The 21,453-nt window shown below is 43.3% G+C and overlaps 1 protein-coding gene across 2 annotated transcripts in view; it reads right to left on the minus strand.

Moving 5' to 3' along the window:
• large1 (LARGE xylosyl- and glucuronyltransferase 1) overlaps window positions 1–21,453 on the minus strand; it is a 488,923-nt gene that overhangs the window by 304,889 nt on the left and 162,581 nt on the right. For both annotated transcript variants that reach the window (XM_068051293.1, XM_068051292.1), the window contains exon 2: window positions 12,552–12,737. In XM_068051293.1, the coding sequence (XP_067907394.1) occupies window positions 12,552–12,657 (106 nt within the window). In that variant the 5' untranslated portion in view covers window positions 12,658–12,737. The remainder of the gene's footprint in view (window positions 1–12,551; window positions 12,738–21,453) is intronic.

The raw sequence follows: 21,453 nt of genomic DNA on the forward strand, positions 1-21,453 counted from the left end.
AAGGCTTCTATAAATAGTAAAAGGGTAGAAAGAGGAGAGTGGCGGTCATTAGGGACCAAAAGAGGATCTATGTATGGAGGCAGAGGGCATGGATGAGGTACTAAATGAATACTTTGTATCTGTCTCTACCAAGGAAAAAGATAGTGCCCAAGTCATAGTGAAAGAAGAGGTAGTTGAGATACCGGATGGGCTAAAAATTGATAAAGTGAAGTTCTTAGAAAGGCAGGCTGTACTTAAAGTTGATAAGTCACCAGGACCAAATGGGATACATCTGAGGATGCTGAGGGAAGTTAAGGTAGAAATTGCAGAGATACTGGCCATAATATTCCAGTCCTCCTTAGATACAGAGATGGTACCAGAGGACTGGAGAATGGCAAGTGTTACACCCTTTTGTAAATATGGACCGCAATTACTGAAATGGTGATGAAATTGATCAATTTTCAGCATGACTACAGTTATGCCTGCATTGCTATAAGGCATGATATATTAAGTCGAATTGGCCACTGTTGAATTTGATAGCTTGATCTTTGCGGGACACAAGGGTTAAGGGAGTGAAAAATAGCAAGGAAAACATGGGCAAATCACTGACTGCTGCATTCCTCAGACAGGATCTGGGCGATAAAATGGCCAAAAGGCTGTAATTATAACATGAACTTCATTAAGGGAATATTGTAACTTCTGGTTCCATGGTCATCATTATGGTCAGGGGAGAGAGGAACCTTGAAACAGTGTGAAGGAAGACAGCTGGGTGATTGAGAGAGGGACAGACATTCACAGCATGGTTGGCAACAGAGACCATCTACTTTGTCCTTATCACCAGCATCTACTAGGGACTCTATCCATGAGAAGTAACATCACCCTTGACCACTCAAAGAGCTGACCATGCAGAGAGTAACCAATCCCTGATCACCACACGTTTGAACACATATACAGAAGGGTATAAGAAAGGCGTACCATCCTTTGTTCTTCGCTATACAGCCGGACCGTTGGCTAATGTGTCAGAAGTTACATTTATTTTCTCCTGGGCGTCTGACCAGCGCTCCAGGTGTGAACAGAAACTAGAGGGGACCAGCTGGGCTGCGTAAGAGAAAAGTTTGTATCGTTCAGGGAACGTGTAACCCTTTAGTCTCCTGGTTAGGTTAAAGCAGAGAGCTTGAGGGGGAAGTGCCATTTTTCTGTGGTTGAGTTAAAGAGATTAAAGGGCAAGGCTGGGTTTTGTGTGGAAGATTCAGCTTTGCGGATATCATCCGGACAACTGGATGTGTAAACCTTTGATCTCATGATTTAAAGTAAGACAGGTTAGTTGTCCTGTGGATTGGGAAAATTCAGCTTCAGTGCGGTATTTATAAAATGAAGATACAACTGAATTAAAAGAGATCAGTTTGTGAGTTTTGTTTTCCATTGATAAGCCTGCAGGGTGTTATTCGCTTGTTCATCAGCTATCAGTGCTATTCATATCCTTGTGATTTTGAAGCATAGTTCATTAAAGTTAGTTTGAGAATTTTGTAATCCTAAACCTTTGCCAGTGTCATTATTTATTCTATTCAAGTCTGAATCCTCAGCAAATGGAATGTGTGTATGGGGTCATACAGGCAGTGGGATGGGGGTATAGGAAAAGATAGTGATAACGCACAGTGATTGATCATGCAGGGAAAGGCCCTATCACTGATCCCAATGATATTGTGCACGAGGGGGAGTGAGGATCAATCCTGGATATAAGGGGGTCCCTTTTCTTTATCTGGCATTGCAGTCCAGATAGCCAGGCCAGATATTGGAAGATGATCCCTCCTGAACAACTGATCATCGATCAGTGGGAACTTGGTGAGATTAAAGACACAGATTCGGTGAGAGTCTGTGGGTATCGTTGATAACATCTATTTTACAGTTATAGTCCCTGGGATTTTAGTGCTATTTTACTGGAATTCTATGTAATCTATGTGTAATCTTTAATTTTGTAGGGCATGTTTAATTTTTTTGAAAGCTATACAAAGTATGGACTCATGAGTGGCAATCTATGTGTGGAGGCAAGGGAAATGGGCGAGGTCTTAAATGAATGTTTCTCGTCCAATTTTACCGCGGAGAAGGTAATGGAAGCTAGTGAGTTCAAGGGAGGGAACACCGGATATCCTGGAGCATATCAACATTACAAAGGAGGAGGTGTTGGAGGTTTTGAAGCGCATTAAGGTGGATAAATCCCCAGGGCCTGACCAGGTGCTAAGATGCTATGGGAAGCCAGGGAGGAGATCGTTGGGGCCCTGGCAGAGATTTTTGTATCATCATTAGCCACGGGTGAGGTACCGGAAGACTGGAGGATAGCTAATGTTGTGCCTTTATTTAAGAAAGGCAGCAGGGATAAGCCAGGGAACTACAGGCCGGTGAGCCTTACATCAGTGGTGGGAAAGTTATTGGAAGGGATTCTGAGAGACAGGATTTATATGCATCTGGAAAGGCATGGTCTGATTAGGGATAGTCAGCATGGCTTGGTGCGTGGGAAATCATGCCTCACGAATTTGATTGAGTTTTTCGAGGAGGTGACCAAGAGGATTGACGAGGACAGGGCGATGGACATTGTCTACATGGACTTTAGCAAGGCCTTTGACAGGGTCCTGCATGGTAGGCTGGTCCAGAAGGTTCGAACACATGGGATCCAGGGCCGAAGGGCCTGTTTCTATGCTGTACGACTCTATGACTCTATGAGTGTTGGCATTTATTTCCTTATTGAGTTGAATCTGTTGTTAATAATTATGAATAATTGTTTCTAAGTTGTGTGTCTTATACTTGTTTAGAAAAGGTTGTAAGGATAAACCGGAAACTACAGGCCAGTCAGTTTAATCTCAGTAGTGAGAAAACTTTTGGAAATGATAATCCGGGACAAAATTAACAGTTACTTGGACAAGTGTGGATTAACTAAGGAAAGCCAGAATGGATTTGTTGAAGGCAAATCATGTTTAACTAACTTGATTGAGTTTTTTTGAAGAGGTAACAGAGAAGGTTGATGAGGGTAATGCAGTTGATGTGGTGCACATGGACTTCCAAAAGGCATTTGATAAAGTGCCACAAAATAGGCTTGTCAGCAAAGTTGAAACCCATGGAATAAAAGGGACAGTGGCAGCATGGATATGAAGTTGTCTGAGTGACAAGAAAAAGCAAGTGGTGAATGGTTGTTTTCTAAACTGGAGGATGGTATACAGCAGTGTTCCCTAAGGGTCAGTACTAGGACCACTGCTTTTCTTGATATATATTAATGACCTAGACGTGGGTGTACAGGGCACAATTTCAACATTTGCAGGTGACACAAAACTTGGAAGTATTGTGAACTGTGAGGAAGATAGAGATAGACTTCAAGAGGATATAGACAGGCTGGTGGAATGGGCAGACATGTGGCAATTGAAATTTAATGCAAAGAAGTGTGAAGTGATGCATTTTGGCTGGAAGAACAAGTGGCAATATGAAATAAAGGGTACAATTCTAGAGAAGGTGCAGGAACAGAGAGACCTCTGTGTATATATGTGCACAAATCGTTGAAGGTGGCAGGGCCGGTTGAGAAAGTGGTTAAAAAGGCATATGGGATCTTGGGTTTTCTAAATAGAGGCATAGAATATAAAAGCAAGCAAGATATGGTGAACCTTTATAAAACACTTGTTAGGCCTCAATTGGAGTATTGTGTCCAATTCTGGGCATCACACTTTAGGAAGGATATGAACACTTTAGAGATGATGCAGAAAAGGTTTATGAGAATGGTTCCAGGGATGAAGGACTTCAGTTATGAGGATAGAATGAAGAAGATGGGGCTGTTCTCTTCAGAGAAGAGAAGGCTGAAAGGAGATTTGATAGAGGTGTGCAAAATCGTGAGGGGTCTAGACAGAGTAGATAGGGAGTAACTGTTTCTGTTGGCGGAAGGATTGAGAACCAGAGGACACCAATTTCAGGGGATTGGCAAAAGAAGCAACAGCAACATGAGAAAAAACTTTTTTTAATGCAGCGAGTGGTTAGGATGTGGAATGCACTGCCTGAGAGTGTGGGAGAGGAAGATTCAATATGATTTTCAAAAGGAAATTGGATAAGTGCCTGGTGAGAAAAAAATTGCAGGGCTACGGAGAAAGGGTGGGGGATGGAACTAACAGAATTTCTCTAGCAGAGAGTCAGCATGGACACAATAGGCTGAATGGATTCCTTCTGTGTTGTAACCATTTTATGATTCTAAGGGCCGGATCTTGCACGGTCAGAGGGGTCAGAGATTTGTAATTTTTCCTTCTCCCATTAGGCGTGGTATGCTAGTGAATACTGGATGACCATACCAGAAGTCCTGAGTTCAAAACCCACCATGGTAAGTTGCGGAATCTAATTAAATATCTCTGTCATTTGTGGGCTAGCCAAATTGATGTCAAAACCCATCTGGCTCACTGATGTCCCCCAGGGATGAAGACTTGCCATCCCAACTCAGTCTGGCCTACATGTGACTCTGGTCCCACATTACATGGTTCACACATCGGGCCTGATTTTAACTCTGTGAAAGTGAATGGGTATTGAGTGAGTTTGTTTTTTGGCAATAGGAATAGGCAATATTTGCTGCCTCACCAGTGTTGCTGACATCCTAAGAACAAGTAAAAAAGAAATCCCATAGTTTGGAGTCTACAATCAGTGAGCTTTGATCTTAAGTGCCAGTAATCTTGAGTGCCAGTAAGCTATTTGATCACGTGAGGCATTATTCATGAGACCAAGCTTCCCTTACCTGACACCCATAATATATAACAAGGGTCACATGGATAGCAATAAGTATCAGGAATCCTGACTGATTTTTTAGTTGCCTAGACCAGTGGCAGGATCGATAATATAAGCACCCAAGTCTTGTCCCAGCTCAGGCAAACCAAGGCTGGGGCTTGATGATGGGGAACTTCCAGTCTGGGCATCTTAAAACTTGTAAGTGTTGTGTCTTAAGAGATCTGACTTGCTCATCAGCCTCATCAATCCTCTGTCTCTCCATATCTCTGTAACGTCCTCCAACTGTCCATGATTTCTGAATTCCTCTTGTGCATTCCTTTGTCCCACCATCAGTGCCCATGCATTCTAGGCCCTAGGCTCTGGAATTCCCTCCCTAAACTTCTCTACCTCTCCACCCCTCCCTCTAAGGCGCTCCTTAATATCTACCTCATCAACTGAGGTTTTGTTCATTTGTCCTAGTATCTCAGGTGGCTCGGTGTCAAATTTTGTCCCTGCTCCTGTGAAGCACCTTGGGATGAAGTCGCAATTTAAATGCAAAAAGTTGCTGTTGTTATACGCAGCAAACTACTTAATGAAAACTAATTTGAAAAGTAAATGAGTGTAAACAAAGATCGCCTCATCAACGCTACTGGTTTCTGAGCCAAACAAAGTAACAATTCTCTAGAAAAGAGAAAGCTGTATTTTTTAAATTGTGAAGGGATTTGATAAGGTAGACATAAAGGAAATGTTCCACTTCTGGTTGAGTCCAAAACTAGGGGTGATAAAAATAAGATCATTACTAATAAATCCAATAAGGAATTCCGAAGAAACATCTTTACCCAGAGAATGGTTAGCAGGTGGAAGTAGCTACCGCAAGAAGTCATTGGGGTGAACAGCATAGATGCATTGAAGGGAAAGCTAGATAAACACGAGTGAGAAAGGAATAGAAGACCATGTTGACAGAGTTAGATGAAGAAGGGTAGGAAATTGCTCATGTAGAGCATAACAACCAGCACAGACCTGTTGAGCCGAATGGCCTGCTAATGTGCTGCAAGATTCTATGTAATCTCCAACTGAGATCTATTCCTTCCTTCTGTTAAAGTGTTTTGCATAAAGTTAACATGAGACCAATTGTTGAATTTTCATCTTCAAGGGCTCCTCCTCGCAATGTGCACACCAGTGATCTATAAACCTAGAGCAAGAACCAGGTAGGAATCAATTTTCTGGCTGCCTGGGCAGATCTATTATTTTTGTAATAAGGAGAGATGACACGGTTAAATAAAGACTTGCTCGCCCCCGCGCCAGTCTGTGTCTCTGAATCCGCGAAACAATATCACCGTCTAAGAGCTTCCCGTCCACAGTCCTCACTGCTTGACACACTCAATTAGATTCATAATCACTCAACAGCGACTTGCAAATAAAACATTGTCTGGAATGGCCCTGGAACCCTCTCAATAAGCAGATGATAAGGTATTTTTAAACAATTCCAATATCTGAATGGTATATTATCGTTATCCTCTTGAACAGCCATGCAAGTGACAGGCATCAGCGGGCAATGAGCAGGGGAAGATAGCTTCTGATACTCCTGATCAAGATTAATCTACCCAGTTAGATGACGGGAAACAATATTCAGCAGAATTGTGGATAATATTTTTTTTGTTTTATTATTGTGCCAGGTATGAAAGATTGGCTGGGAACTGATAAAGAATACAGCTTACATGTGTGGGTTTCAGAAGATTGTGTAATAGATGTTTCCCATTTTGTCCCAGTAATAACATTTGGCACTCAGGGATTGTACACAGTATTGGTTCCACACACTCCATAGCTTTCCCAAGCATGTCACCAGCATTCACCACCCCCCCCCCCCTCCCCCCCACCTGCCCCTTAGCTCAGAAAGGAGGAGCCTCTTTATGCACAAGTACAACATTGGCCCAGATTTGAGAAGTTTTGAAGAAAATTCTGAGGTACAGTACTAATTGTCCTTCAGAAAGACTCGGGCTGATCAAGGGCAGCTCGCATGGATTTGTTAAGGGAAGGTCGTGTCTGACATAACTTAACTGATCCTTTTGAAGAAGTGACAAGGAGGGTCAGTGAGGGTAGCACATTTTATGTTGTCTACCTGGATTTTAGCAAGGTTTTTGACATTGTCCCACATGGCAGACTGGTCATGGGTTCCAAGGGAAAGTGGATCCAAAATTGGCTCAGTGGCAGGAAGTGAAGGGAAATGGTCGAAGGGTGTTTACGTGACTGGAAGGCTGTTTCCAGTGGGGTTGCACAGGGCTCAGTACTAGGTGTGTTGTTTTTCGTGGTGTATATCAATGTACAGGGTATGATTAAGAAGTTTGCAGATGATACAAAAATTAGCCGTGTCGTTGATAATGAAGAAGTTTAGAGGAACAGAGGGACCTTGGAGCGCATGTCCACAGATCCCTGAAGGTGGCTGGACAGGTAGAAAAGATTGTCAAGAAGGCATAAGGGATACTTTCCTTTATTCCTTCTCAAGGGCAATTAAGGATGGGCAATAAATGCCAGCCTTGCCAGCGAGCTCACATTCCTAGAACGAATATTTTTTAAAAATGAGTCGAGGCATTGAATATAAGAGCAGGGAGGTTATACTAGAACACGAGTTAGACTACAGCTAGATTACTGTGTACAGTTCTTGTCACTGCATTACAGGATGGTTGTGATTGCACTGGAAAGGATACATAGGAAATTTACAAGAATGTTGCCAGAAATGGAGAGTTTTAGCTGTGAGGAAAGATTGGATAGGCTGGGAATATTTTCTTTGAAACAGAGGTGGCTGACAGGAGATTTAATTGAGGTGTATAAAATTATGAGGGGCCTAAATAGAATGGATAGGAAGAACCTATTTCCTATAGCAGAGAGGTCAATAACCAGGAGACATAGATTTAAAGTAATTGATAGTAGGATTAGAGGGGAATTGAGGAGAAATTCTTTTTCACCCACAGGGTTGTGGGTAGCTGGAACTCACTGCCTGAAAGGGTGGGAGATACAGAAACTCTTATTGCATTTAAAAAATACTTGCATGTGCACTTGAAGCGCCTTAACCTACAGGACGATGGGACCAAAAGATGAATCGTGAGATTAGGCTCTATTATGGCCAGTACAGACACAATGAGCTGAATGGCCTCCTTCTGTGCCATAATTTTCTATGATTATGCTGCCAAAATAGCAGCTTGTTTAATGGTGCTCACTGTTATCAGTATGTAACCTGTCCAGCAACTTGTGGTGAAAGACAAGTTGCAGGACGATTAGCTCCACTCTGTGGTTAGCTCACCCTCAGCCTCTCTGTGATTTTCAGGAAATTTCTGTATTAGCGCATTAATTATCAATTTAACTTGCCGCAGAAAGTTAGGGCTGGTATTCAACCTCTCTGGCCCGGAAAAGGAATAACTGAAACTGCAGAGTCTCATTCCTGTCGGTAGTAAATTGTTCTTAAAGGTTTTATAAATTTTAAACATTTTCATTTTTTTCCTACTTTTCCTTTCACATCTTTATTCTCTCTTAATCCAATCCTCCTTTCCCACTCTTTATTTCTCTTTCTCTACCTGAATTTTACTCTATTTCCTTCTCCATCCTTAAATCGAATTGGTGAAGGAGACTGTTGGCCCTGTTGTTCACGAAGGTCCTGGATTCCCATTGCCATCACCTTGCCAGTATCAGCTCAGATTTCCAGCAATTTGGAGGGCAGAACATTTTTCAAGCTGAAGGGTGAGCGAAAACCTCTAACAGGTCATGATGTGAGATGCCCTGCTTGAGCACAAACCTGGTCGATGTCGTTTCTCATGTGAGCCTTCTTTGCAGCCTTTGTTGAGGACGAATGGCCAAGATGTGATGATGCACAGCTTTTCCCAGCTTGCTTTCATTTGCTCCCCAGTTAAACTACCCTGATTTCTCCCACTCCCCTCCTACCAGTCACTCGTGATTGGATTATGGTCTCCAGGTCAATAATCAGCCTCCACTACCTCACCCATGAGCTCATTTTCATGTATGAGCTCAGTGACTTGCTAGCAGGCTATTGAACTGAAAGAGGCATCACAGCCAATCTGTGTTCTGTCCTCACTTCACAGCTTCATCTGTTTCCTTCCAACCAGGAGTCAATGAACAGCAAACTTCCTTAGTCCGGGGCACTGAGGCCAACTGTAGCATCCTGATGAGATTAACTATCTCAGCACAGGCTGGGAAATTGAACTGGGATCCTTTGGAATTTAAACTCATGTATACACTAGTTTCATCAACTGACCCATGAGGGAAGCTCTTGACCTCTTGTCTAATTAACTGTTTGTTTGTTATGGTCTGGTGTTCTCTACAATCCTTGTGAACATTACTGTTTAAACTACGTCCTGCGGTGCGGACCCACCTTGCAGGTTTGGATCATCCATCCCATGTACATTGAACACCGCTCCAGGCTCCGTCCCATTTAGCCTGGTTGCCAGATCTACCCCATACCACCACCTCACCAGACCCCACACCAGCCCCTGCTGCCCCAGGCGACTGAACAACCCTGGGCACTGTGGGCCATCATGTAAGGAACTCCTGCCCACAAAGCACAGAGGCATTCAATTACTCACAGTAACAGCACTGACGAGGGGAGCAGGAACCTGGAGCTGCGCTGAGGAGAGAAGCCATTGTGAAATTGGAGGGGAAAGTTGGGTGGGAGGAAAGGGAAGCAGAGTCTGAGGGCATGAAAGGTACCACCTCAAACTGAGGGAATGGGAGAAGAGTGCAACTTTACAACCTTCAAGAACCCCATTAGGCTGCATGCAGTCAGTGCCATCTATTTCAAAGCAAGCAAGTCCTACAGTGGAGGTCTCAAACAGGCCTGATTTTTGACTGTTACCAATATGGCGGGCAGCGCACTTCCGGTTTGTAATTAGGTGCGCTTCCTGCCCACGATATTGGATGTTTAGGATGCTGTTTAATGCCCTTTAAACAATCGTTACATGCTCAAATTTCTAGGTCAATAACTTGACCAAGGTGGTTGTCATTTGGACTGAAGGTACAAAATATAACATATTACTTAAATATCACACAAATACATTGCAGAAAACCGCTCAGTGGCAAACAGAACTTTGAGCACTACCAAAAGCTGTTCCCCGTCCACTTGGTTAACACAAGCACAAAAGAAAAAAACAGTAAGGTTTCCCAATGTATTTGCTCAGTTTAAACGGGTCCCATTGATCAAACTTTCACCAGTTTAGGAGATTACAACTTTCTCTGCCTGGACCTCTAAATCACAAGATGAATACAGATGAAGGAAGCCATTCTGAGCAAACTAGCCCATCCTAAAGGACCATATCCAACCCAGCTCCCACCCCAATCCCAAAGTAGGGTTGCCAACTCCAACTCTGATTGCACATATTCTTGGAGGTTTCATCACATGACCACCTGCCTCAAACACCCCCGCCCCCACACTCCTGCCATTGGGCCCCCAGTATGTCCATCCACAAGATGCCCCGCCTTTCTATGTCAATCAGAAAGTGAATAGACTTCATTACCTAAATAAATGACTCTTCAGTCAGTCAACAGCCTTTTGGCCCCATCTCCAATATTTTTATAACTAATAAACAAAAATTTTCAATGAAAACTAAAAGGAAACAAATTTTTAATGCCCCGATGACTTTTCTCCCAGGGGTTGCTCGATTCTGGGGGTTGGCAGCTCGATATGTCAAAATCAGCAACCAACGCTTTCTTAAATGTCAACTGCTGCATCCAGAAGCCCATTCAAGTGTTGGCGATACTTTGTGTGAGAAATATCCTGACATCAGTCCAATATCGAGTCCAATCACGCCAATATGGTTTGCTGAACTAGTTTGCTTAGAGGTGTGGAGGTGTCATACAAGAGGTACAAATCACAGAATCACAGAATTGTTAGTGCAGAAGGAGGCCATTCAGCCCATTGTGTCTGCACCAGCTCTCTTAAAGAGCAATTCACTCAGTTCCATTCCCCGCCTTCTCCCCGTAACCCTGCACATTCGTCCTTTTCAGATAACAGTCTAATTCCCATTTGAATGCTTCAGTTGAACCTGCCTCCACCACACTCTCAGACAGTGCATTCCAGACCTCATGTCACTTTTGCTACTCTTACCAAATACTTTAAATCTGTGCCCTCTTGTTCCCGATCCTTTCACGAGTGGGAACAGTTTCTCCCTATCTACTCTGTCCAGACCACTCATGATTTTGAATATCTCTGTCAAATCACCTCTCAGCCTTTTCTTCTCCAGGGAAAATAGTCCTAACTTCTTCAATCTATCTTCATAACTGAAATTCCTCATCCCTGGAACCATTCTCATGAATCTTTCTGTACTCTCTCCAATGCCCTGACGTCTTTCCTAAAGTGCAGCGCCCAGAACTGGACACAATACTCCAGCTGAGGATGAACTAGTGTCTTATACAAGTTGAACATAACTTCCTTGCTCTTGTACTCTATGCCCCTATTAATAAAGCCCAGGATACTGTACGCTTTATTAACCTCTCAACCTGTCCCGCCACCTTCAATGATTTATGCACATATACAGCCAGGTCCCTCTGCTCCTGAACCCACTTTATAATTGTACCCTTTTTTTTATTGTCTCTCCATGTTCTCCCTATCAAGATGAATCACTTCACATTTCTCTGCATTGAACTTCATCTGCCACCTGTCTGCCCATTACACCAACTTGTCTATGTCCTTTTGGAGTTCCACATTATCCTCCTCACAGTTCACAATGCTTCTAAGTTTTGTATCATCTGCAAACTTTGAAATTATGCCTGGTATACCAAGGTCTAGGTCATTAATATATATCAGGAAAAGCAAGGGTCCCAACACCGACCCCTGCGGATCTCCAGCCCGAAAAACATCCATTAACCACTACTTTTTGTTTCCTGTCACTCAGCCAATTTTGTATCCAGGTTGCAATCGGTCCCTTTTATTCCATGAGCTATAAGTTTGCTCACAAGTCTGTTGTGTGGCACACATGGAGGCAGAGGGCATAGCTCAGGTATTAAATGAATACTTTGCATTAGGGACAGCATCAATAGTCACATGGACAAATGTGAGTTAATTAAGGAAAACCAGCATGGATTTCTTAAGGGAAAAATCATGTTTAACTAACTTGCTGGAGTTTTTTGAGGAGGTAACAGAGAGGGTTGATGAGGGCAATGCTGTTGATATGGTGTACATAGACTTTCAAAAGGCGTTTGATACGTCTTGTTAACGTGTTGTCCCCCAGTCCGTGTTCTTGCTTGCAATTTTCCAGTCCTCTAGCACCACCTCCGAGTCTAAGGGAGACTTGAAAAATTATGGCCAGTGCCTCTGCGATTTCCACCCTCACTTCCCTCAGTATCCTTGGGTGCATCTCATCCGATCCTGGTGCTTTATCCACTTTAAGTACAGACTGCCTATCTAATACATCTTCTTTATCAATTTTAAACCCCTCTAGTGTCTGATCTACCTCCTCTTGCACCATTGCCTGGATTGCATCTTCTTCCTTGGTAAAGACAGACGCAAAGTATTCATTTAATAACTCAGCTATGCCCTCTTTCTCCATGTGTAAATTTCCTTTATGGTCCCTAATCAGCCCCACTCCTCCTTTTACCACCCTTTTACTGTTTATATGTCTATAGAAAACTTTGGGATTTCCTTTAATGTTAGCTGCCAGTCTCTTTTCATGCTCTCTCTTTGTTTCTCTTATTTGCTTTTTCACTTCCCCTCTAGACCTTCTATATTCAGCCTGCTTCTTAATAGTATTTTCTACTTGGCATTGGTCATAAGCACACTTTTTCTTCTTTATCTTAATCTCTATCTGAAACATAAGCACCACGCTACAGGAAATAGGGGCGACACTTGCCTTTAAAAGTTCCGGAGAAGAGGTAAATCCAGGTAAACGCTGGCACGAAAAGAACGGTCAGTGTGGCTGCGAGGAACTTCCTGCGCCCTCTGCAGATTCCCAGCATCCTGGGGAATGTCGGAGTCGGGTTGCAGCGCTGTTCCTAGGTGGGTAACATCAGATCCTCAGCAAGGTGCATGTTAGTCCCTGAAATTGGAAAGACAGAATCACTTGGCAACTTGTTCTGATCAGCATGTGGCCCACTCCCTCTTTTAAAGCAGCTGTTGCCAGCTAGAAAGAAAAGTATTTGTAACACAACCTCTCCAGCTTGTTAACGTGTTGTCCCCCAGTGCATGTTCCAGCTCACTGTCCCCCAATCAGTGTTCTAGCTCAGTGTCCCCCAGTCTGTGTTCTAACTTACTGTCCCCCAGTCTGTGTTCTAACTTACTGCCCCAGTCTATGTTCTAGATCACTGCTCTCCCCTCCCCTAGTCCATGTTTTGGCTCATTGCCCCCGGCCCATGTTCTAGCTCACTACCCTAGTCTATGTTCTAGATCACTGCCCTCCCCTCCCCTAGTCCATGTTTTGGCTCATTGCCCCCGGCCCATGTTCTAGCTCACTACCCTAGTCTATGTTCTAGATCACTGCCCTCCCCTCCCCTAGTCCATGTTTTGGCTCATTGCCCCCGGCCCATGTTCTAGCTCACTACCCTAGTCTATGTTCTAGATCACTGCCCTCCCCTCCCCTAGTCCATGTTTTGGCTCATTGCCCCCGGCCCATGTTCTAGCTCACTACCCTAGTCTATGTTCTAGATCACTGCCCTCCCCTCCCCTAGTCCATGTTTTGGCTCATTGTCCCCCAGTCCATGTTCTAGCTTGGTGTCCAAGTTCACGCTCTAGCTCTGTGTCAGCTCCTTCAAGTGTGCAAGGGGCGAAGGGTGTGGGAAATGGCAACAGGGACCAAAAAAATCCTGATGCTTCTTAAACACCAAAAAAACTCAGGATCTTTGATGATTTAATTACGATAAGCCTTTTATATCTTTATATCTAAAACCTGTTGCAATTCTTGCAGGTAGAAGATAACAAAACCTATCCACTTTTTTCAGATCCAATGACACATTTCCACTTCAAAGCATTCATTCAAATAATCCCTTCCTTAAAGCCGGATGATATGGAATACTTGCACTTTTTTAAAAAGTTCTCTTTCAGAAGCACTTTGATCTTCCAGCACCTGCTTTGCTAATAAACACTGCCTTTATATTTTTGAGCAAACAATTTATTTAGCACGACCTAGCTCGATGCTGCTCTGAAATGGAACATTATGCCAATCACTGCTGTATGAGGGTAATGGTCCACTAATATTAGTGAGAAAAAACAGACACCATATAAAATAACAGGTACGTGTTGCTAAAATAATCTACTCTTGATTGAGGGCTGTCTGCCCCAACGAGCCTTAATCCCAATCTCAAAGAAACACATCCTGCTATGAAACAATAGTAACTTGTATTTATAAACCACCTGTGCGTTGCAATAGTCAAATCTAGAGGTAGCAAAGGCCACAGCAAACATAGGAAGAGTTGGCCAATTAGCCCCACAAGCCTGTTTTTCCATTCAGTGAGGTCATGGCTGTTCCGTACCTTAACACTAGCCACGCACCTTCGCTCCATATCGCTTAATATCCTTGGCCAACAAAAATCAATCAATCTCATATTTAAAATTATTAGTTGAGCTAGCAATCGTGTGAGAGAATGCACCACACCTCTACCACTCTTTGTATGAAGAGGTGTTTCTTAACTTCACTCCTGAATGGCCTGGCTCTGAGTTTGTTATGTCCCCTTGTCCTAGAACCCACTCCCCAGCAGTAGAAAAATTGTCTATCTACTCTATCAATTTCTTTCAAAATCCTAAAAATCTCAAAACAAATCACCCCTTAACCTCTCTATTCCAGGGAATACAAGCCTAGTTTACGGAGTCGCTCCTCATAATCTAACCTTAAAAAGCATTACTTATATTCTGATGAATCTGCACTGCACTCCTTCCAAGGTCAGTACATCCTTTCCAAGGTGCAGTGGCCAGAACTGTACACAGTTCTCCAAATGTGGTCTAACCAGGGCTTTGTGAAGCTGTAGTAAAACTTCCTTCCCTTTATATTCTAGCCCTCTAGTTATAAAGGTTAACATTCCATTAACTTTTTTGATTACATACCTGACCACTACATTTTAGGGATCTGTGTACATGAACCTCTAAATCTCTCGGAACTTCCATTGTTCCTAGCTTTTCACCATTTAGATAATATTCAGACCTATTTTCTGGTCCAAAATGGGTGACCTCACACTTACCTGCATTGAAATCCATCTGCCAATGTTTTTCCCATTCTCTTAATCTATCAAAGTCTTTTTGTACAATTATTCTCCCGTCGACACAATTTACTATGTCACCAAGCTTTTGCATCATTGGCAAACTTGTATGAATGGCTCTCTATTGTGTTACTCAGGTCATTAACGAATATAGTGAAGGGTTGAGCCTAAATATAGATCTTTGTGGGATCACCGTCAGTCACTTCCTTCCAATTTGTTATGCTGACTCTATGTCTCCTATTGCTAACCAATCTCCTAACCAGGTCAAATCATTTGCCATCAATTCCATGAGCTTCAGTTTTAGTTAACAGTCTCTTATGTGGAACTGTATCAAATGCCATCTGGAAGTCCATTTAACTACATCTATAGACATTCCCCCGTCTATTACTTTGGTTACTTCCTCAAAAAATTGCAATTGTTTTGGGAGGTGGTGGTTGGGTATGACCCACCCATTACAAATCCATGTTAGATCTCTCAAAGCACTTCACAGGAGCGCAATCAAACAAAACTTGACATTGAACAACATTAGGACACGAGAATAAGCTTGATCAAAGCAGTGGGTTTTAAGAAGTGACTTATGGAAGCAGAGAAAAGTATAGAGTTGCAGAGGGTTAGGGAGGGAAATTCCAGAGCTGAGGGAGTAGATGGCATTATTTTTTTTTTTAAATCCCACACCGGCTCATCCTTGTTCCATCTGCAAGGTTGCAACAAATTTTGTTTTGGTCAAGTTGCAGCAAATTGAAAAACAATGCTGTGCTATGAGCTTGTGGCCGCAGACTGCCAAGGCTGGCCCTCTAACACTAGGCCGAGAAGTTTACCAAAGTGGTCAGTACTTTCTAGACACAGTTGTTTCACCATCACTGGGGCTTTTACAACAATAGCTTGTATTCAGAAAATGCCTTCAACGTATTAAAACATCCCAAGGTGCTTTTACTATGCAGGAATTGTAGTTGCTGGACGGCCAGTCAAGCTACACACAGAGAAAATCAGGTGGATGAAACAGATGCCCAACATTACTTGAAGAAAAGCAGGGGAGTTCTTCCCAGTGTCCTCATCAATATTAATCCCTCAATTAACATTGTACAAAATTTAGACTGACAATCCAGTGCAGTACTGAGGGAGTGCTGCACTGTCAAATGTGTCATCTTTCAGGTGAGATGTTAAACCAAGGCCCCATCTGTCTTCTCAGGCAGATGTAAAACTTCCCATGGCATTATGTTGAAGAGCAGGGGTGTTATTCCTGGTGTTCTGGCCAATATTCCTCAACTAAAACAAATGATCTGGTCTTTATCTCAATGCTGTTTGTGGGAGCTTGCTGTGCACAAATTGGCTGCCCCGTTTCTTACATTACGAGAGTGACTACACTTGAAAAAGTACTTCATTGGCTGTAACGTGCTTTGGGACATTCTCAGGTTGCGACAGCCGCTTTATAAGGCACGTTTTTCTTTTACATCTGCTGCCTATGAGGTTGGTGGAAGGGGAGATGATCAATGATTTCAAAAGGAAATTGGATGGGCACTTGAGGGAATAATTTTGCAGGGCTAAGGGGATAAAGCAGAGAAATGGAACTGATTGGATTGCTCTACAGAGAGCCAGCAGGGACTCAATGGGCCAAATAGCCTCTTTCTGTGCCATTATGGCCCTATGAATTTATAAACGGGGTTTACAGCCAGAGGAACAGATGAGATTTGCATCTTAAACTATTAGAGCCACAGCCAAAGATAAATACACGAGTCCTGCTCACTGCTCGACTTCCTGCTCTGTCATATTTTCAATTGATTCTAAATGTGCTTCAGTGCTCAACAGGGTCTGTATTAACTCTCTCGCCAGTCACATCACAAGAAACTGGTCGGGTAACAACCTCCAGTCACCTGCTCTCGGGACATTGCTTTAACAGGGTGATCGATAGGCCCTGGAGTATGATGTCAAGCAGCCCTTATTGTCAGGGTAAGCATAACAGGGAATGGTATGAAATTAGATTATTGTCCCCACCACTTACAGCAGGCCAGTTGTTAATGCAATTTACTGACTATATATGGTGGATGATCAAACCACAAAGGTAAGTAACCGAATATATTTTTTAAAAGACAGGAAATCTCACTTAGCAAGTGCTTCTTCTCAGCGTTAGCAGTTGGATCCAGAATCTCATCACGACAATAATCAGACTTTAACGAGGTTCCAACAGCTGATTGAAACAGCTTGAAGACCCGACTTTGCGTGAAATCAGCTGAACCTTTTCAATTAGTTAGTACAGGTTAAGTACAGGTTAACTACACAAAATAATCTGTGTGCTTAATATGTCATAAGCAGCACCTTTGTAATTGACGCCTTTGGCAATAGCTAATGGTAACTGCATTTGGCTACATCTGGGCTAAATGTGGACAGTGCAAGTGATGGGGACTGTACTCTTCCTGCCTCCATTTCTTTTCTCCTATTTACCAAGGAAATGTTGGAGAGCAGCGACCAAATCTACTTCAGTGGACTAAAAGGGACAGTTTACCAATAGATACACATTGCTTTAATGCATTTGAAGTCTTTTTCACAGATTGACTTCTTAATGACACAGATACAACTGCATTCTGATGAAAGGTCATTGACCTGAAACCTGAACTCTGTTTCTCTCCCCGTAGATAATGTCTGACCTGCTGAGTGGTTCTAGCAGCTTCTGCTTGAAATATTCTCACTATTTTCATGCATGAAGCTCTAGCTTTCTTCTACAGACCCCGCTGCACACTTGCTCACTTAATTTTATGCCTCCCCACCCAAATGGCACAGTTGGCAGGGACCAGCGCATGGTGTGGTGTTGATCTACCAAAGGCGACCCCAATCCCTGGTCTGTGCTGATTCTCCAGGCACCGCGAGTCCCTCTGACACCCTGGTCCAAGTGGCCAGTCTCCAAGTGTGTACCTGGACAGCGAACCTCAGCAGGTTATCAACGGTGAAGGGGACTGCAGCCCAGCGGAACTCTCGCCTGCTAGCGATAGGTGTGAGTAAAGGTCGCTGGATAACGAGTTGGAATTTGGTCAATTTTACCCTCTTTAATCCAGGATTGTTGCAGCCAATTGCCACATCTCAACTTTGGTTCCGAAGGGAGATTACAGAACATCAAACAAGTTTCAAACAGAGAAGGCAGCTGTTCAGATCATTGTGTCTATGCTGTCCCTTCGCTTGAGCAGTCAAAAACTAATCCCATTGCCCTGCTTTCCCTCCACGGCTCTCTAACAATCCCAATCTAATCCCATTGCCCTGCTTTCTCTCCACAGCTAACAATCCCAAAATAATCCCATTATCCTGCTGTCTAACCATAGCCTTCTATCCATATACAAACAGAAACATTTATGACACTGAAGCAGACCATTCGGCTCATCCTGTCCCTGCCTGCATAAAAAAAGCAAGCCAGTTTAATTCCACCTGCCAGCTCTTGGTCCGTAGCCCTGCAGGTAACGGCACCTCAAGTGCATATCCATGGGCTGTATTTTTACTGCGGGGGTGAGAAACAGGAGTCAGGACTGTTTCCAAGTCCCGAACCTGCCCCTGGGGGGATACGGTCACTGACCTGGGATTTTCATGGAGGTGCCCCCTTAATTGGTATGAAGCCAGTTTCCTTGTCCAATTAAGGGCAGCAGGCAGGCTCTCAAAACTGGAGAACCAATCAGAAGCCTTCCAGCTTGAGAAGAGCAGCTGGCTGCAGTAAAGGGTAAGTAACTGAGAGGGTGCTTCAACATGGAGGCAACCTCATCACTGTAGGGGAGAGGGGAATCCCTCTACAGGGTGGCCTTTGGCTGCCCCTGCACCCAAGCAAGTAGAGAGGGCCTGACCTGCCAGTGGGTGACCGCCTCCAGGGAGTTAAACTGCCCCCTTCTTAACTCCTGGGTAACAAGGTCTTACTAGGAACAAAATACTGCGGATGCTGGAACTCCGAAATAAGAACAGAAAGTGCCAGAAATACTCAGCAGGTCTGGCAGCATCTGTGTAGAAAGAAACAGAGTTAATGTTTCAGGTCTGTGGCCCTTCATCAGAACAGCCCTGATCTTTGCCCCCAGTTATTGACCTCCCAGCTAAGAAAAATAGGTCCTTCCTATTCACTCTATCGAGGCCCATCATAATGTTATACACCTTAATTATATCTCCCCTCAATCTCCACTGTTCCAAAGAGAACAACCCCAAACTATCGAATCTTTCCTCGCCATAAAATTTTCCATTCCTGGCAGTATCCTCGGAAATCTCCTCTGTACAATCTCCAGTGTGATCGCATTCTTCCTGTAATGCGGTGATCAGAACTGTACGCAGTACTCCAGCTATGGTCTAACAAGTGTTTATACAGTTCTAACATAAACTCCCTGCTCTTGTACTCTATGCTTCAGCCAATAAAGGAAAGTACGCTTTGTGTATTCCTAACCACCTTATGCATCTGTCCAGCCACCTTTGGGGATCTGTAAACATACACTGCAAGGTCCCCGCGTTCCTCTACAATTTTCAGTATCCAGCCATTTATTGTGTATTTCCTTGCCTTATTTCTCAACCCCCAAAATACTATGTCACACTTCTTTGGATTGAATTCTATTTGCCACTTTTCTGCCCACCTGACCAGTTCACTGATATCGTCCTGCAGTCTGCAGCTTTCTTCTTCACTACCAAATACAAAATTAACCCCATTGCCCTGCTCTTTCCACCCACTACAATAATCCCAAACTGATCCCACTGCCCTACTCTCTCCCAATGGCACTGCATCACTCCAAAATGAACTCCACAGTTCCTCTCTCTCCCCATTGTCTTGTCTCAATCCAACACTAATCCCATTGCCCCATACTCTTCCCTATGCCTATACTGATCCAATATTAATCCCACTGACCCACACTCTTCCCATGCTATTCTATTGTTCTCTGCTTGAGATATTTCTTGATTTATTTCTTAAAAGATGCCATGGTCTCTGCCATTCACATTCCAAAGACATTTTTCCTTACCCCTCTGCTCACTAAGTGACAATTTTAAATTGTCATCACTGTCTCCCCAACCAGTCTTTCCATACTCAGTTGATCGAAACCCTTCATATAATTTTTCAGACACTGAATTTAATCACCTCGCATCTTCTCCCCACCACTGAATTGCTCCAGTATTGGCATAACAGCTCACTGTTAAGATCAGTTATCCCTCCAAAGCCTTGGCATCATAATGCAGACCATTAACTCTCTCGAGCTTTGCATCATACCATACAGGACGAGGACAGGATTATCTTGGCTGTGATGCCCTCCATAGTTGAATATACTGCTAATGCTCACTGTCTAAGGTCACATACATGGAATGTCCATTAGTAATGGACAGTGCTTGGCGCCTGTGGAAACATATCCCAGCAACAGTCAACCTTTTCATTAGAGGAGAGACAACTGGAGAATAAGCTCAGCCATTCGGGAATTCTGACAATTTTATTCCACTTGTGGAAGTGTTATTCTATTCAGGACGAATTCCAAGGCATCTGGTCTCTTGCTATTGTTCCGTCTGTGTACAATTGTAAACTGTCAAATTATTCCCCTGTCACTTACAATACAGTACATAAAATTTCTGGAACACTTACAGGCCTGCATTACCTGGACACTTACAATGAATGCAGGAGACACTGAATCGTGTTCCAAATCATTGCTGCACGTACCTTCTGGCACAAGGGCAAGATTAAAGCTTATTGAAGAGACCAGGTAATCTTCTGCAACGATTTTATTCGATAAGCGTTAGACTGTCAGATGAGAGTCTTTATAAAAAAGGAGTGTATCGACTTTCAAGCTCAGAACACCTGGCCTTTGGACAAGTATGTGCCAGGTCTCCATAACGAATACACATAGGTAGAGGGTGTACTGACATCAGACAGGATTCAGTATTACTTGAAGTTCAGATGCTGTTGTGAAGCAGCTTTGTGTACTGATGGGATTTCTATCTGGAAGGGAACTGACTTGCTCAGAGTAACTCTATGTCCTTCAGTTCAGAAGGTTCCAAGTTCCTTTCCTAGAGTAAGTTGATCTCAGGGAGTGCAGCACTGATTCACCAGAACAGTACTGGGGCTGAAAGGGTTAATTTATGCGACCAGGTTGCATGGGCTAGGCTTGTGTTCTCTTGCATGTAGAAGATTGAGGGATGAGTTAATTGAGGTTTAAAATTGGTTAAAGGAGTTAACAGGGGAGAAAGAGAGATTCGATAAATTCTGGTGGGATAGTCCAGAACAAGGGAGCAGAACCTTAAAATTAGAGTTAGGTCTTTCGGGGTGATGGCGGGAGATCCTTTTTCATACAAAGGGTAGTGGAAATCTGGGATTATTCATCCCCAAAATAGCTGCAGAAGGAAGAGATCAACTGAAAATTTCAAGTATGAGATTGAGAGATTTATGGTATGCAAGAATATTAAGAGTTACAAAACTAAGGAGGGTAGATGGTGTTGTGTGATTGCCATTTCAGATAGAGTTAGGATACAGATCAGCCACGATCTAAGTGAATGATGGAACAAACTCGAGAGGCTGAATGGCCTACTCCTGTCCTTATATTCAGCCAGGGGTAGTGGTTGTGAGGCCCTCACAACTGATCT

This window comes from Heterodontus francisci, chromosome 18 (genome assembly GCF_036365525.1).
Source record: "Heterodontus francisci isolate sHetFra1 chromosome 18, sHetFra1.hap1, whole genome shotgun sequence".
NCBI lineage: Eukaryota > Metazoa > Chordata > Chondrichthyes > Heterodontiformes > Heterodontidae > Heterodontus > Heterodontus francisci.